The 18,931-nt window shown below is 39.8% G+C and overlaps 1 protein-coding gene across 22 annotated transcripts in view; it reads right to left on the bottom strand.

The window, feature by feature from the left end:
• The window catches only part of HERC1 (HECT and RLD domain containing E3 ubiquitin protein ligase family member 1), a 214,834-nt gene that overhangs the window by 22,206 nt on the left and 173,697 nt on the right, over positions 1-18,931 (bottom strand). For all 22 annotated transcript variants that reach the window (XM_089904370.1, XM_089904371.1, XM_089904282.1 and 19 more), the window contains 4 exons: positions 11,466-11,567; positions 10,297-10,470; positions 8,564-8,857; positions 42-107 (listed from right to left, as the gene is read on the bottom strand). In XM_089904370.1, the coding sequence (XP_089760496.1) occupies positions 42-107; positions 8,564-8,857; positions 10,297-10,470; positions 11,466-11,567 (636 nt within the window). The remainder of the gene's footprint in view (positions 1-41; positions 108-8,563; positions 8,858-10,296; positions 10,471-11,465; positions 11,568-18,931) is intronic.

Below are 18,931 nucleotides of genomic sequence, written 5' to 3'. Positions count from 1 at the left end.
TTACTAAGAACCACCATACAGTTATCTTTATCTTTACTGACCTCAGGTCTGGAAGTTGCCCAAGACATAATTTGTTCATCCATGCCATTAATCCATTTACTGTTATCCTGAAAGACAGCAAACACCAGGATCAATTTTGCTTAATCAATATTTATGTTTTTTTGGGTTTTTTTTAGGAGGCCTTAAAAATGATCACTTATTTTTAAATAGGAAAGGAGAAGCCCAAGATCACATGGTCAGTTACAAGCAGCGTGAAGACCAGAATGCAGCCCTCCCTTCTCCCAGGCCATGTTTTGAGAAAATCTTTTTGCGAATGATTTATCTGATCTTAACTAACAACTGAGTCTTAAAGAATTTGGTAATATTATGAGAATTTAAGAGCAGTTTCACAATCATGCCAAACTTGATTTTTAATATTTCCCTTTACTATAAACACTTGCATTATCAACTATCACGAACACATTGGAGATTCAAAGTGAACCATTTCTGAGCACCCATAGGTACAAGGTCATCTGCAGGAGCCACCACCCCTGTGAGCTCGTTGTATGGCTGTGGGCAGGTCATCTTTCTAGGTTGCAGCTTCCTCATCTACAAATGACATATTTGAGGCAAATGGGCTCAGAAGGATACTTCCTAATTAAAATAGTCTATATTTAGATAATTTCCTTCAATTCATATGTCTCTTTTATACTGTATCTTTATTTATATATTCAAATGTTTGTTTATATAAATCTTAACTAGGTAAAGGGGTTGTTATTAGATCAAGTGCTGGCCTGCACTATCTACCCCGGCATTTTATCTCCATCACAGTTTCTGTATCTAGACGCTTTCAAATACAATCAGAAAGAAATGACAACTAAAATGTTCTCTTAAACATTATTGAAGTGCCAAATAATTTAGAATCTATAATTGGAATAAATCTAAAAAGATGACCAGGAAAAGATGCTAAAAAATGTTTATAAATATATATATACTGGGGGACAGAGGAGTAAGATGTGGAGATCACCTTCCTCCCCACAAATACATCAAAAATACATCAAAAATACATCTACATGTGGAACAACTCCTACAGAACACCTACCGATTGCTGGCAGAAGACCTCAGACTTCCCAAAAGGCAAGAAACTCCCCACATACCGGGGTAGGGCAAAAGAAAAAAGAAAAAACAGGGACAGAAGAATAGGGATGGGACCTGCAGCTTGGGGAGGGAGCTGTGAAGGAGGAAACGTTTCCACACACTAGGAAGCCCCTTCACTAGCGGAGACGGGGGTGGGGGAGTGGGCGAGGGGGAAACTTCGGAGTCACGGAGGACAGCGCAGCAACAGGGGTGCAGAGGTCAAAGCGGAGAGATTCCCGCACAGAGGATCGGTGCTGACCAGCACTCACCAGCCCGAGAGGCTTCTCTGCTCACCCGCTGGGGCGGGCGGGGACTGGGAGCTGAGGCTCGGGCTTCTGGCTTCGGAGGTCAGAACCCAGGGAGAGGACTGGGGTTGGCTGCGTGAACACAGCTTGAAGGGGGCTAGTGTGCCACAGCTACCCGGGAGGGAGTCCGGGAAAAAGTCTGGAGCTGCTGAAGAGGCAAGAGACCATTGTTTCGGGGTGTGCGAGGAGAGGGGATTCCTTCCCTGTCTGCCCACAGAAGCACCACCTAAACGAGCTCCAGAGATGGGTGGGAGCCGTGGCTATCAGCTCGGACCCCAGAGACAGGCATGAAATGCTAACGCTGCTGCTGCAGCCACCAGGAAACCTGTGTACAAGCACAAGTCACACCTCCCATGCCGGGAACCTGGGCAGCCTGCCACTGCCAGGGTCCTGTGATCCAGGGACAACTTCCCTGGGAGAACACACGGCGTACCTCAGGCTGTTGCAATATCATGCTGGCCTCTGCTGCCGCAGGCTCGCCCCACATTCCAATTATAACTACTGTGCCCCTCCCTCCCCCCAGCCTGCATGAGGAAGAGCGGGCTAATCAGCGGCTCCTTTAACCCCCTCCTGTCTGGGTGGGAACGGACGCCCTCAGGTGACCTACACGCAGAGGTGGGGCCAAATCCAAAACTGAACCCCGGGAGCTGTGCGAACAAAGAGGAGAAAGGGAAATCTCTCCCAGCAGCCTCAGGGGCAGCGGATTAAATCTCCACAATCAACTTGATGTACCCTGCAACTGGGGAATACCTGAATAGACAACGAATCATCCCAAAATGTAGGTGGTGCACTTTGGGAGCAACTGCGGACTTGGGGTTTGCTGTCTGCGAGTGATTGGATTCTGATTTTTATGTTTATCTTAGTACAGTTTTCAGTGCTTGTTATCACTGGTGGATTTGTTTATTGGTTTGGTTACTCTCTTCTTTTTTTAATTATTTTTATAATTTAAAAAAATTAGTATTACTATTATTTTTTCTTTTTCTCCCTTTGCTTTTGAGCCGTGTGGCTGACGGGGTCTTGGTGCTCCGGCCTGGTGTCAGGCCTGAGTCTCTCTGGTGGGAAAGCTGAGTTCAGGACACTGGACCACCAGAGACCTCCCGGCCCTGTGTAATATCAATCAGCGAGAGCTCTCCCAGAGATCTCCAGCTCAATGCTAAGACCCAGCTCCACCTAACAGCCAGGAAGTTCCAGTGCTGGACTCCCCATGCCAAACAACTAGCAAGACAGGAACACAAACCCACCCATTAGCAGAGACACTGCCTAAAATCACACTGAGTTCACAGACACACCAAAACACACCACTGGACGTGGCCCTGCCCAACAGAAAGACAAGATCCAGCCCCACCCACCAGAACACAGGCACCAGGTCCATCCACCAGGAAGCCTACACAAGACACTGAACCAACCTCACCCACTGGGGGCAGACACCAAAAACAACGGGAAATACGACCTGCAGCCTGCAAAAAGGAGACCCCAAACACAGTAAGTTACACAAAAAGAGAAGACAGAGAAATATGCAGCAGACATAGGAGCAAGGTAAAAACCCACCAGACCTAACAAATGAGGAGGAAATAGGCAGTCTACCTGAAAAAGAATTCAGAGTAATGACAGTAAAGATGATCCCAAATCTTGGAAACAGAATGGAGAAAATACAAGAAACATTTAACAAGGAAACCTAGAAGAACTAAAGAGCAAACAATGATGAACAACACAATAAATGAAATTAAAAATTCTATAGAAGGAATCAATAGCAGAATAACTGAGGCAGAAGAACGGATAAGTGACCTGGAAGATAAAAGAGTGGAAATAACTACCGCAGAGCAGAATAAAGAAAAAAGAATGAAAAGAATTGAAGACAGCCTCAGAGACCTCTGGGACAACATTAAACACACCAACATTTGAATTATAGGGGTCCCAAAAGAAGAAGAGAAAAAGAAAGGGTCTGAGAAAATATTTGAACAGATTATAGTTGAAAATTTCCCCAACATGAGAAAGGAAATAGTCAATCAAGTCCAGGAAGTGCAGTGAGTCCCATACAGGATAAATCCAAGGAGAAACATGCCAAGACACAAATTAATCAAACCAACAAAAATGAAATTCGAAGAAAAAACAGTAAAAGCCGCAAGGGAAAACCAACAATTAACATACAAGGGAATCCCCATAAGGTTAACAGCTGATCTTTCAGCAGAAACTCTGCAAGCCAGAAAGGAGTGGCAAGACATATTTATAGTGATGAAAGGGAAAAACCTACAACCAAGATTCCTCTACCCAGCAAGGAGCTCATTCAGATTCAACAGAAAAATTAAAACCGTTACAGACAAGCAAAGGCTAAGAGAATTCAGCACCACCAAACCAGCTCTACAGCAAATGCTAAAGGAATGTCACTAGGCAGGAAACACAAGAGAAGGAGAAGACTTACAATAACAAACCCAAAACAATTAAGAAAATGGTAATAGGAACATACATATCGATAACTACCTTAAATGTAAATGGATTAAATGCTCCAAACAAAAGACATAGACTGACTGAATGGATACAAAACAAGACCCATATATATGCTGTCTACAAAAGACCCACTTCAGACCTAGGGACACATACAGACTGAAAGGGAGGGGATGGAAAAAGATATTCCATGCAAATGGAAATCAAATGAAAGCTGGAGTAGCAATTCTCATATCAGACAAAATAGACTTCAAAATAAAAACTAGTACAAGAGACAAAGAAGGACACTACATAAGGATCAAAGGATCAATCCAAGAAGAAGGTATAACAATTGTAAATATTTATGCACCCAATATAGGAGCAGCTCAATACACAAGGCAAATGATAACAGCCATAAAAGGGGAAATAGAGTGTAACACAATAATAGTAGGGGACTTTAACATCCCATTTCACCAACGGACATACCATCCAAAATGAATATAAATAAGGAAACACAAGCTTTAAATGACACATTAAACAAGATGGACTTAATTGATACTTATAGGGCATTCCATCCAAAAACAACAGAATACTGTTCTTCTAAATGCTCATGGAACATTCTCCAGGGTAGATCATATCTTGGGTCACAAATCAAGCCTTGGTAAATTGAAGGAAAAATGAAATCATATCAAATGTCTTTTCCAACCACAACACTACAAGACTAGATATCAATTACAGGAAAAAACTGTAAAAAAATACAAACACATGGAGGCTAAACAATACGCTGCTAAATAACCAAGAGATAACTGAAGCAATCAAAGAGGAAATCAAAAAATACCTAGAAACAAATGACAATGAAAACACGATGGCCCAACACCTATGGGATGCAGCAAAAGCAGTTCTAAGAGGAAATTTATAGCACTACAATCCTACCTCAAGAAACAAGAAAAATCTCAAATAAACAACCTAACCTACGTACAGCTGATTCACTTTGTTATGAAGCAGAAACTAACACACCATCGTAAAGCAATTATACTCCAATAAAGATGTTAAAAACAAAAAAACAAAAAACCCCAAAAAACCCTAACCTTACACCTAAAGCAATTAGAGAAAGAAGGACAAAAAAACCCCAAAGTTAGCAGAAGGAAAGAAATCATAAAGATCAGATCAGAAATAAATGAAAAAGATATGAAGGAAACGATAGCAAAGATCAATAAAACTAAAAGCTGGTTCTTTGAGAAGATAAGCAAAATTGACAAAACATTAGCCAGACTCATCAAGAAAAAAGGGAGAAGACTCAAATCAATAGAATTAGAAATGATAAAGGAGAAGTAACAACTTCTGCAAAAATACAAAGGACCATGAGAGATTACTAAAAGCAACTATATGCCAATAAAATGGACAACCTGGAAGAAACGGACAAATTCCTGGAAAAGCACAACCTTCCAAGACTGAACGAGGAAGAAACAGAAAATATAAACAGACCAATCACAAGCACTGAAATTGAAACTGTGATTAAAAACCTTCTAACAAACAAAAGTCCAGGACCAGATGGCTTCACAGGCAAATTCTATCAAACATTTAGAGAAGAGCTAACACCTATCCTTCTCAAACTCTTCCAAAATACAGCAGAGGGAGGAACACTCCCAAACTCATTCTACAAGGTCACCATCACCCTGATATAAAAAAAAAGTCAAAGATGCCACACAAAAAAGAAAACTACAGGCCAATATCACTGATGAACATACGTGCAAAAATCCTCAACAAACTACTAGCACACAGACTCCAACAGCACATTAAAAGGATCATACACCATGATCAAGTGGGGTGTATCCAGGAATGCACGGATTCTTCAATATATGCAAATCAATCAATGTGATACACCATATTAACAAACTGAAGGATAAAAACCATATGATAATCTCAACAGATGCTGAAAAAGCTTTCGACAAAATTCAACACCCATTTATGATAAAAACTCTCCAGAAAGTAGGCACAGAGGGAACCTACCTCAATATAATAAAGGCCATATATGACAAACCCACAGCCAACATTGTTCTCAATGGTGAAAAACTGAAACCTTTCCTCTAAGACCAGGAACAAGACAAGGTTGCCCACTCTCACCACTCTTATTCAACATAATTTTGGAAGTTTTAGCCACAGCAATCAGAGAAGAAAAAGAAATAAAAGGAATTCAAATTGGAAAAGAAGTAAAACTGTCACTGTTTGAAGATGACATGATACTATACACAGAGGATCCTAAAGATGCGATCAGAAAACTACTAGAGCTAATCAATGAATTTGGTAAGGTAGCAGGATACAAAAGTAATGCAAAGAAATCTCTTGCATTCCTATACACTAATGCTGAAAAATCTGAAAGAGAAATTAAGGAAACACTCCCATTTTACCACTGCAACAAAAAGAATAAAATACCTAGGAATAAACCTACTTAAGGAGAAAAAAAGACCTGTATGCAGGAAACTATAAGACACTGAGGAAAGGAATTAAAGATGATACAAACAGATGGAGAGATATACCATGTTCTTGGATTGGAAGAATCAACATTGTGAAAATGACTCTACTACCCAAGGCAATCTACAGATTCACTGCAATCCTTATCAAACTACCAATGGCATTTTTCACAGAACTAGAACAAAAAATTTCACAATTTGTATGGAAACACAAAATACCCCAAATAGCCATAGCAATCTTGAGAAAGAAAAAGGGAGCTAAAGGAATCAGGCTCCCTGACTTCAGACTATACTACAAAGCTACAGTAATCAAGACAGTATGGTACTGGCACAAAAACAGAAATATAGATCAATGGAACAGGATAGAAAGCCCAGAGACAAACCCAGGCACATATGGTCACCTTGTCTTTGATAAAGGAGGCATGAATATATAACAGAGAAAAGACAGCCTCTTCAATAACTGGTGCTGGGAAAACTGGACAGCTACAGTTAAAAGAATGAAATTAGAACACTCCCTAACACCATACACAAAAATAAACCCAAAATGGATTAAAGACCTAAATGTAAGGCCAGACACTATAAAATTCTGAAGAGGAAAACACAGGCAGAACACTCCATGACATAAATCACAGCAAGATCCTTTTTGGCCCACCTCCTAGAGAAATGGAAATAAAAACAAAAATAAACAAATGGGACCTAATGAAATTAAAAGCTTTTGCACAGCCAAGGAAACCATAAACAAGACCAAAAGACCACCTCAGAATGGGAGAAAATATTTGCAAATGAAGCAACTGACAAAGGATTAATCTCCAAAATACACAAGCAGCTCATGCAACTCAATATCAAAAAAAATCAATCAACCCAATCCAAAAATGGGCAGAAGACCTAAATAGACATTTCTCCAAAGAAGATATACAGATTGCCAACAAACACGTGAAAGGATGCTCAACATCACTAATCATTAGGGAAATGCAAATCAAAACTACAATGAGGTACCCCCTCACACTGGTCAGAATGGCCATCATCAAAAATCTACATACAATAAATGCTGGAGAGGGTGTGGAGAAAAGGGAACACTCTTGTACTGTTGATGGGAATGTAAATTGATAGAGCCACTATGGAGAACAGTATGGAGGTTCCTTAAAAACTAAAAATAGAACTACCATATGACGCAGCAATCCCACTACTGCACATATACCCTGAGAAAACCATAATCCAAAAGGAGTCATGTACCACAATGTTCATTGCAGCACTATTTACAATAGCCAGGACATGGAAGCAACCTAAGTGTCCATCGACAGATGAATGGACAAAGAAGATGTGGCACATATATACAATGGAATATTACTCAGTCATATAAAGAAACGAAACTGAGTTATTTGTAGTGAGGTGGATAGACCTAGAGTCTGTCATACAGAGTGAAATCAGTCAGAAAGAGAAAAACAAATACCGTATGCTAACACATATATATGGAATCTAAAAAAAAAAAAAGTTCTGACAAACCTAGGGGCAGGATAGGAATAAAGATGCAGACGTAGAGAATGGACTTCAGGACATGGGGAGGGGGAAGGGTAAGCTGGGACTAAGTAAGAGAGTAGCACTGAGATATATACACTACCAAATGTAAAATAGATAGCTAGTGGGAAGCAGGTGCATTGCACAGGGAAATCAGCTTGGTGCTTTGTGACCACCTAGGGGGATGGGATAATGAGGGTGAGAGGGATATGCAAGAGGGAGTTGATATGGAGATATATGTATACATACAGCTGATTTACTCTGTTATACAGCAGAAACTAACACAACATTGTAAAGCAATTATACTCCAATAAAGATGTTTAAAAAATAAAATAAAACAAAATGAAGGTACCTTTTACAATGTTATTGTAAATAGAAGAAATACAGATAAGCTCTAACGGGGAAAAATAATAAATATATATATATATACATATATATATATACGCACACACACTAACAAGGTACCTATGGACAAGAAAATGAGAAAATGTGACTATGTCATTGAAAACCAGCACGTTTATAAGAGCTCCACAATTCTCATAATCAATCCCTGTCACCAAAGAAGACTTCCATCAGATTGAAAGTGAGTATCTGAATGCAAAATATTTTAAGTTTATATAAGGGTGTGCTTCTTGCTCTATTCAAGCTAGCAAATACTTATTGAGGGTCTGCTACTTACTAAACATCCATAATACAATCTCAGTTACATATAACAGTAGCTCATACTACACTTACCATTAGGAGTACAAGTTCATCCTCTGGAACAGGCTCTAGATCGGGAACAGTAAAAGATTCTGGAAACTGTGCTCCATTGGTCAGGGCTTCAGCAGCTTTTATGGTGGTTGAGAAACATTCTAACCAGGCCCACTCATTTGGATTCCACGATGCAGGGTCAGGGAGGCAGTTCTGGTGGTGTGGTGGCACTGGAGGATTACACAGCAGCTGATCCAGATGAAGTCCCACAGCAAGAGAAGCCAGACATTGCATATAGGGGCTGTGAACAAGCTGGTCACCACAAACCACATGAGGCTAAGAGAAAATGCAAGGATATTATGCTGAAGAGCCTCTGCCAAATAATATAAATTAGCCTCCTGCATTCTGAAAGCCTGTAGTCATATTTTAACTTTACTGTTTTTTTTAAGCTTTTTACTTTGAAATAATTTTAGATACATAGAGAGTTGCAGAGATAGTACAGAGAATGCCTATAAACCCTTCACCCAACCTTCTGTAATGTTTACATCTTATATAACCATGGTGCGATAATCAAAGCTAAGAAAGTAACACTGGTTACAATAACTAAACCACAGAACTTTATAGGGTTTCCCACTAATGCTCCTTTTCTTTTATTTTCTTTTTAAAAAATATTTATTTATTTATTGGCTGTGTTGGGACTTAGTTGCAGTGCGTGGGCTCTAGAGGGCCCAGCTTAGTTGCCCCTCAGCATGTGGGATCTTAGTTCCCCAAACAGGGATCGAACCCGCGTCCCCTGCACTGGAAGGCAAATTCTTAACCACCGGACCACCAGGGAAGTCCCTAATGCTCCTCTTCTGCTCCAAGATTCAACCCAGGACACCACACTGCATTTAGCATGTTTTCATTACAGTTTTTCTTGAATTAAAAAAAAAAAGGCAGATAACTGAACCATGGAGACCTGCTCCCTCTCACATTTCCTCCTTTACCAAAAGAACCCCGGTAGCCATCAAAGACAACCTTCTTCCCTGGCCCTCCCTAGATGTACTAGAGCAACTCTGTGAGAGACTGAGCGATTCAGAAAAGAAAACCTGGGCAAACCTCAGTGAAATTAACTGGGTGTGGTTAACAGCTGATAAGATTAATGTAGCATGGCAAAAAAAAAAAAGGAAAAAGGAAAAACCCCAGATGAGCTCTGCCTAGGAGCAGCATACTGTGACTACTGATGGCTGGAAGACAAGCTATACAGGATCATGGCCTGGGCAACAAGTCCAAATTCCATAATTTCCCATTCTAGTAACTAATGACCTTACTTAATTCAACCTTACCTCTTCTACTAAACTTTCCACAAGGATTCACCTGATAAAGTGGACAGGATGTTCACTCTGACGCCCATATCCATTCCCCCTCCCAACTGTGGGATGGCAAAGCCACACAAAAATAAGATATATGGGTCAGAAAAGGGAAGATGATATACTCTGAGGTACAGGGATTTAAAGAAGTTTTAGAATGAATAAATAATCTGACATGAATAATAGAAACACTATACAAATTTGAGGGTTATTTAAAAATTTTACTCCCACTAAAATAAAGTAAAAGCAGGCTTAGGATTACTAAACAACTGTTTTAGACATGAATTATCTTCATCTGATTCCGCCCAAACAGCCCCACTTATTTTACTCAGACCTCATCCTCTTAAGGGATAAATTCAAAGCTATAATTCCAATTCCAAAGCACCAGTCATCTGTAGGTCTGCAAGAATGAGTGGAATCAGTTACCTTTTCATAGGCATACTGCTCCTGAAGCATCACGGGGAGCCGCTCCAGAAATGCTCTCATGCAGGGAGCCATGTTTAATCCCAGAACACCCTGTTGTTTCAGTGCTGTCCTACAGGTTGCTAAAACATGATTGGCAGCAGCCCATTCTGCTGTACAATTCACGACCAAAACATCCTGATGAAAAATAAACCATGCCACATGATATTTGTTTAAATAAAAGAGAGACATTCCATCACCATTCATATATGAGAAATTCCTTCTAGTAATACATTAAACACTTTTGCTTTTTGGACATTTTATGCTATACTTTTAATGCCTATGAACTTCAAAACATCTTAAATTTTGTCTAAGGTAAAAACAAGTGAGTAACTGTAAAATGTGTGAACTACCTTGGATTAGCTGATTCTTCTTAAAGAGAATTATTTGCTATCTCATAGGACTTGTAGGACAAGTTATCCAGTATATTTTAAGAGTCTGACATGACCACAAGGATACTAGAGGAAGTAGTACTCTGCTGAGGGACACACATCTACAAGAGAAGCAGCACTGCTCTGTGGCTCTATGGTTTATTCTATGCAGGCTACTACTGCCTATGGTCTGATTCTATATTTTACTTCTAGTAGGACTGTTCATGCAGGTTTTCAGCTCTATTTTAATATTACCACATATTAACCACATAAATGTAAACCAAGGCAGCACACTGACACTATTCATTAAGGGTATGAAAAGCAATACTGTAAGAGATAATGTCACATCATAGAATTATTTCACAGTAAAGGGCTAGTATTTTTTAGTAGAACATTAAATTTGAAAGCCAAGATATATTCTGTATAGTTGAGTTAAAGGTCTTTGAGGTAGTCCTTCTTTTCAGGGAAAATTCTTTAGATAATTTAGTGCTGTCTCAAAAATCATGGCAGAAAGTAATAAATCCTCTTGATAATTTCCAGTGGAAAGTCATTCAATAATTAAGCATTTTTCCCAAAGTATAGGGTACAGGAGAGTACCAGGTTCTAGTTTTCCTTCTGCCACTAAACAGCTGCCTTATCTTGGGCAAGTAATAATCCCTCTGGATATCATTTTTTGCCTCGGTAAAGTGGGATGCTTGGACTACGATTTTTAAGATACCTTACAGGCTAACAACTTACAACTTGATATGATTGTAAAATTACCTTTGATCTATTTGAGCAAGCAGCTACCCCAACATCTGGAATCCATACTGTGGTCTGAATAGCTCCAGAGCCAATCACAACAGTTTGCAAGACAGAGCCATCCTAAAATGAGATGTATTTATCAATATACACTACTTATCTAGTTAGCCATTATTTACATTTTAAATTTATACTTCATGTTCACAAAAACTTACTGTAAAACCTACACTTTAGGTATATTTGGCAATGCCCAACTGCATACTACTATCCAATTTTCTAGAGCCTTTTCTAAATGATTTTAAAAATACATCATTAAGAAAAAATAAGGGCAGGGGAGCCTTCAAGATGTCAGAGGAGTAAGACGTGGAGATCACCTTCCTCCCCATAAATACATCTACATGTGGAACAACTCCTACAGAACACCTACTGAACACTGGCAGAAGACCTCAGACTTCCCCAAAGGCAAGAAACTCCCCACGTACCTGGGTAGGGCAAAAGAAAAAAGGAAAAACAGAGACAAAAGAATATGGACAGGACCTGCACCTCTGGGAGGGAGCTGTGAAGGAGGAAAAGTTTCCACACACTAGGAAGGCCCTTCACTGGCAGAGATGGGGTGGGTGAGGGGGAAGCTTCGGAGTCATGGAGGACAGCGCAGCAACAGGGGTGCAGAGGTCAAAGCGGAGAGATTCCCGCACAGAGGATCGAGCCGACCAGCACTCACCACCTGAAAGGCTCATCTGCTCACCTGCCAGAGCAGGTGGGGGGCTGGGAGTTGAGGCTCGGGCTTCGGAGGTCAGGCCCCAGGGAGAGGACTGGGGTTGGCTGCATGAACACAGCCTGAAGGGGGCTAGTGCGTCACAGCTACCCGGGAGAGAGTCCAGGGAAAAGTCTGGACCTGTCTAAGAGGCAAGAGGCCATTGTTTCGGGTGCGCAAGGAGGGGATTCAGAGCACTGCCTAGACGAGGAGATGGGCATGAGCTGCAGCTATCAGCGCGGACACCAGGCACAGGCGTGAGACGCTAAGGCTGCTACTGCAGCCACCAAGAAGCCTGTGTGCAAGCACAGGTCACTATCCACACCTCCCCTCCCAGGAGCCTGTGCAGCCCGCCACTGCCAGGGTCCCGTGATACAGGAACAACTTCCCCAGGAGAACACACGTTGTGCCTCAGGCTGTTGCAATGTCATGCTGGCCTCTGCCGCCGCAGGCTCGCCCCACATCCGTACCCCTCCATCCTCCCGGCCTGAGTGAGCCAGAGCCCCCTAATCACCTGCTCCTTTAACCCCATCCTGTCTGGGTGGGGAACAGACGCCCTCAGGCAACCTACATGCAGAGGCGCGGCCAAATCCAAAGCTGAACCCCGGGAGCTGTGCGAACAAAGAAGAGAAAAGGAAATCTCTCCCAGCAGCCTCAGGAGCAGTGGATTAAATCTCCATAATCAACTTGATGTACCCTGCATCTGTGGAATACCTGAATAGACAAGAAATCATCCCAAAATTGAGGCAGTGCACTTTGGGAGCAACTGTAGACTTGGGATTTGCTTTCTGCATCTAATTTGTTTCTGGCTTTATGTTTATCTTAGTTTAGTATTTAGAACTTATTATCATTGGTAGATTTGTTTACTGACTTCGTTGCTCTCTTCCTTATATATATATAAAATTTTTTTTTCCTTTTTCTTTTTGTGAGTGTGTATGTTTATGCTTCTTAGGGTAATTTTGTCTGTATAGCTTTGCTTTTGCCATTTGTCCTAGGGTTCTGACAGTCCGTTTTTGTTTCTTTTTTTAAGTATAGGTTTTAGCAATTGTTATCATTGGTAGATTTGTTTTTTGGTTTGCTACCTCTCTTCTTTCTATTTTTTTATTACTTTTTAATAATTTGTTTCTATTTTAATAACTTTATTTAATTTATTTATTTTTTCTTTCTTTCTTTCTTTCTTTTTTTCTCCCTTTTCTTCTCAGCCATGTGGCTGACAGGGTCTTGGTGCTCCGGCCTGGTGTCAAGCCTGAGCCTCTCAGGTGGGACAGCCGAGTTCAGGACATTGGACCACTGGAGACTTCCCAGCCCCATGTAATATCAAATGGTGAAACCTCTCCCAGAGATCTCCATCTCAACGCTAAGACCCAGCTCCACTCAACGACCAGCACGCTCCAGTGCTGGACACCCCATGTCAAACAACTAGCAAGACAGGAACACAAGCCCACCCATTAGCAGAGAGGCTGCCTAAAATCATACTAACTTCACAGACACCTGAAAACACACCACTGGACATGGTCCTGCCAACCAGAAAGACAAGATCCAGCCCCACCCACCAGGCACCAGTCCCCTCCACCAGGAAGCCTACACAACCCACTGAGCCAACCTTAGCCACTGGGGGCAGACACCAAAAAAACAACGGGAAATACGAACCTGCAGCCTGCAAAAAGGAGACCCCAAACACAGTAAGTTAAGCAAAATGAGAAGATAGAGAAACACAGAGCAGATGAAGGAGCAAGGTAAAACCCCAGACCAAACAAATGCAGAGAAAATAGGCAGTCTACCTGAAAAAGAATTCAGAGTAATGACAGTAAAGATGATGCAAAATCTGGGAAAAAGAATGGAGAAAATACAAGAAATGTTTAACAAGAAACTAGAAGAACTAAAGAGCAAACAAACAATGATGAACAACACAAAAAATGAAATTAAAAATTCTCTAGAAGGAATCAACAGCAGAATAACTGAGGCAGAAGAACGGATAGTGACCTGGAAGATAAAAAAGTGGAAATAACTACGGCAGAGCAGAATACAGAAAAAAGAAAGAAAAGAATTGAGGACAGCCTCAGAGACCTCAACATTCGAATTCTTGGGGTCCCAGAAGAAGAGAAAAAAAAAGGAACTGAAAAAATGTTTGAAGAGATTATAGTTGAAAACTTCCCTAATATGGGAAAGGAAATAATCAAGACCAGAAAGTGCAGAGAGTCCCATACAGGAAAAATCGAAGGAGAAACATGCCAAGACACATATTAATCAAACCAACAAATATTAAATTCAAAGAAAAAATATTAAAAGCAGTAAGGGAAAAGCAACAATGAACATACAAGGGAATCCCCATAAGGTTAATAGCTGATCTTTCAGCAGAAACTCTGCAAGCCAGAATGGAGTGGCAGGACAAATTTAAAGTGAGGAAAGGGAAACACCTACAGCCAAGATTACTCTACCCAGCAAGGATCTCATTCAGATTTGACGGAGAAATCAAAAACTTTACAGACAACAAAAGTTAAGAGAATTCAGCACCACCAAACCAGATCTACAACAAATGCTAAAGGAACTTCTCTAGGCAGGAAACACAAGAGAAGGAAAACACCTACAATAACAAACCCAAAACAATTAAGAAAATGGTAATAGGAACATACATATCAATAATGACCTTAAATGTAAATGGATTAAATGCTCCAACCAAAAGACATAGACTGGCTGAGTGGATACAAAAACAAGACCGTGTATATGCTGTCTACAAGGACCCACTTCAGACCTAGGGACACATACAGACTGAAAGGGAGGGGATGGAAAAAGATATTCCGGAAATCAAATGAAAGCTGGAGTAGCAATTCTCATATCAGACAAAATAGACTACAAAATAAAAACTAGTACAAGAGACAAAGAAGAGACAAGAGACTATATAATGATCAAGGGATCAATCCAAGAGACTACATAATGATCAAGGGATCAATCCAAGAAGAAGATATAACAATTGTAAATATTTATGCACCCAACATAGGAGCACCTCAATACATAAGGCAAATGCTAACAGCCATAAAAGGGAAAATCGACAGTAACACAATAATAGTAGGGGACTTTAATACCCCACTTTCACCAATGGACAGATCAACCAAAATGAAAATAAAGGAGGAAACACAAGCTTTAAATGATACATTAAACAAGAAGGACTTAATTGATATTTATAGGACATTCCATCCAAAAACAGCAGTTTACACTTTCTTCTCAATTGCTCATGGAACACTCTCCAGGAGAGATCATATCGTGGGTCACAAATCAAGCCTTGGTAAATTTAAGAAAACTGAAACCGTATCAAGTATCATTTCCGACCACAATGCTATGAGACTAGATATCAATCACAGGAAAAAAATCTGTAAAAAATACAAACACATGGAGGATAAACAATACACTACTAAATAACCAAGAGATCACTCAAGAAATCAAAGAGGAAATAAAAAAATACCTAGAAACAAATGACAATGAAAACATGATGACCCAAAACCTATGGGATGCAGCAAAAGCACTTCTAAGAAGGAAGTTTATAGCAATACAATTCTACCTCACGAAACAAGAAAAATCTCAAATAAACAACCTAACCTTACACCTAAAGCAAGTAGAGATAGAAGAACAAAAATACCCCATAGTTAGTAGAAGGAAAGAAATCATAAAGATCAGATCAGAAATAAGTGAAAAAGAAATGAAGGAAATGATAGCAAAGATCAATAAAACTAAAAGCTGGTTCTTTGAGAAGATAAACAAAATTGACAAAACATTAGCCAGACTCATCAAGAAAAAAAGGGAGAAGACTCAAATCAATAGAATTAGAAATGAAAAAGGAGAAGTAACAACTTCTGCAAAAATACAAAGGACCATGAGAGATTATTACAAGCAACTACATGCCAATAAAATGGGCAATCTGGAAGAAATGGACAAATTCTTGGAAAAGCACAACCTTCCAAGACTGAACCGGCAACAGAAAATATAAACAGACCAATCACAAGCACTGAAATTGAAACTGTGATTAAAAATCTTCCAACAAACGAAAGTCCAGGACCAGATGGCTTCACAGGCGAATTCTACCCAACACTTAGAGAAGAGCTAACACCTATCCTTCTCAAACTCTTCCAAAATATAGCAGAGGGAGGAACACTCCCAAACTCATTCTACAAGGCCACCATCACCCTGATACCAAAAAAAGACAAAGATACCACAAAAAAAGAAAACTATAGGCCAATATCACTGATCAACAAACATGCAAAAATCCTCAACAAAATACTAGCAAATAGAATCCAACAGCACATTAAAAGGATCATACACCATGATCAAGTAGGGTCCATCCCAGGAATGCAAGGATTCTTCAATATACACAAATCAATCAATGTGATAAACCATACTAACAAACTGAAGGATGAAAACCATATGATCATCTCAATAGATGTAGAAAAAGCTTCTGACAAAATTTAACACCCATTTATGATAAAAGCTCTCCAGAAAGTAGGCACAGAGGAAACTTACCTCAACATAATAAAGGCTATATGTGACAAACGCACAGCCAACATCATTCTCAATGGTGAAAACCGAAAGTATTTCCACTAAGATCAGGAACAAGAAAAGTTGCCCACCCTCACCACTATTATTCAACATAGTTTTGGAAGCTTTAGCCACAGCAATCGGAGAAGAAAAAGAAATAAAAGGAATGCAAATCAGAAAAGAAGTAAAATTGTCACTGTTTGAAGATGACATGATACTATACATAGAGAATCCTAAAGATGCTACCAGAAAACTACTAAAACTAATCAGTGAATTTGGTAAAGTAGCAGGATACAAAAGTAATGCAAAGAAATCTCTTGCATTCCTATAGACTTATGATGAAAAATCTGAAAGAGAAATTAAGGAAACACTCCCATTTTACCACTGCAACAAAAAGAATAAAATACCTAGGAATAAACCTACCTAAGGAGAAAAAAGACCTGTATGCAGAAAACTATAAGACACTGATGAAAGAAATTAAAGATGATACAAACAGATGGAGAGATATACCATGTTCTTGGATTGGAAGAATCAACATTGTGAAAATGACTCTACTACCCAAAGCAATCTACAGATTCACTGCAATCCCTATCAAACCATCAATGGCATTTTTCACAGAACTAAAACAAAAAATTGCACAATTTTTATGGAAACACAAAAGACCCCAAATAGCCAAAGCAATCTTGAGAAAGAAAAACAGAGCTGGAGGAATTAGGCTCCCTGACTTCAGACTATACTACAAAGCTACAGTAATCAAGACAGTATGGTACTGGTACAAAACCAGAAATATAGATCAATGGAACAGGATAGAAAGCCCAGAGATAAACCCAGGCACGTATGGTCACCTTATTTTTCATAAAGGAGGCAAGAATATACAATGGAGAAAAGACAGCCTCTTCAATAAATGGTGCTGGGAAAACTGGACAGCTACAGTTAAAAGAATGAAATTAGAACACTCCCTAACACCATACACAAAAATAAACCCAAAATGGATTAAAGACCTAAATGTAAGGCCAGACACTATAAAATTCTGAAGAGGAAAACACAGGCAGAACACTCCATGACATAAATCACAGCAAGATCCTTTTTGACCCACCTCCTAGAGAAATAGAAATAAAAACAAAAACAAACAAATGGGACCTAATGAAACTTAAAAGCTTTTGCACAGCAAAGGAAACCATAAACAAGACCAAAAGACAACCTCAGAATGGGAGAAAATATTTGCAAATGAAGCAACTGACAAAGGATTACTCTCCAAAATATACAAGCAGCTCATGCAGCTCAATATCAAAAAAATCAATCAACCCAATCCAAAAATGGGCAGAAGACCTAAATAGACATTTCTCCAAAGAAGATATACAGATTGCCAACAAACACATGAAAGGATGCTCAACATCACTAATCATTAGAGAAATGCAAATCAAAACTACAGTTAGGTAACACCTCACACCAGTCAGAATGGTCATCATCAAAAAATCTAGAAACAATAAATGCTGGAGAGAGTGTGGAGAAAAGGGAACACTCTTGCACTGTTGGTGGGAATGTAAATTGATAGAGCCACTATGGAGAACAGTATGGAGATTCCTTAAAAAACTAAAAATAGAACTACCATACGACCCAGCAATCTCACTACTGGCATATACCCTGAGAAAACCATAATGCAAAAAGAGTCATGTACCACTATGTTCATTGCAGCACTATTTACAATAGGCAGGATGTGGAAGCAACCTAAGTGTCCATCAACAGATGAATGGATGAAGAAGATGTGGCACATATATACAATGGAATATTACTCATTATTAAAAAGAAATGAAATTGAGTTATTTGTAGTGAGCTGGATGGGCCTAGAGACTGTCATAGAGAATGAAGTAAGTCAGAAAGAGAAAAACAAATACCATATGCTAACATATATATATATGGAACAAAAAAAAAAAAAAGGTCATGAAGAACCTAGGGGCAAGATGGGAATAAAGATGCAGACCTACTAGAGAATGGACTTCAGGATACGGGGTGGGGGAAGGGTAAGCTGGGACAAAGTGAGAGAGTGGTAGTGTATATATGGGCATATATACACCACCAAATGTAAGATAGCTAGCTAGTGGGAAGCAGTCGCATAGCACAGGGAGCTCAGCTCGGTGCTTTGTGACCAGCTAGAAGGGTGGGATAGGGAGGGTGGGAGGGAGATGCAAGAGGGAGGAGATACGGG

Source organism: Delphinapterus leucas, chromosome 2, assembly GCF_059928025.1.
Source record: "Delphinapterus leucas isolate spDelLeu-1000000601 "Yukka" chromosome 2, BTC_Dleu_Yukka2, whole genome shotgun sequence".
Lineage (NCBI taxonomy): Eukaryota > Metazoa > Chordata > Mammalia > Artiodactyla > Monodontidae > Delphinapterus > Delphinapterus leucas.
This window is presented reverse-complemented; position numbering and strand designations above follow the sequence as displayed.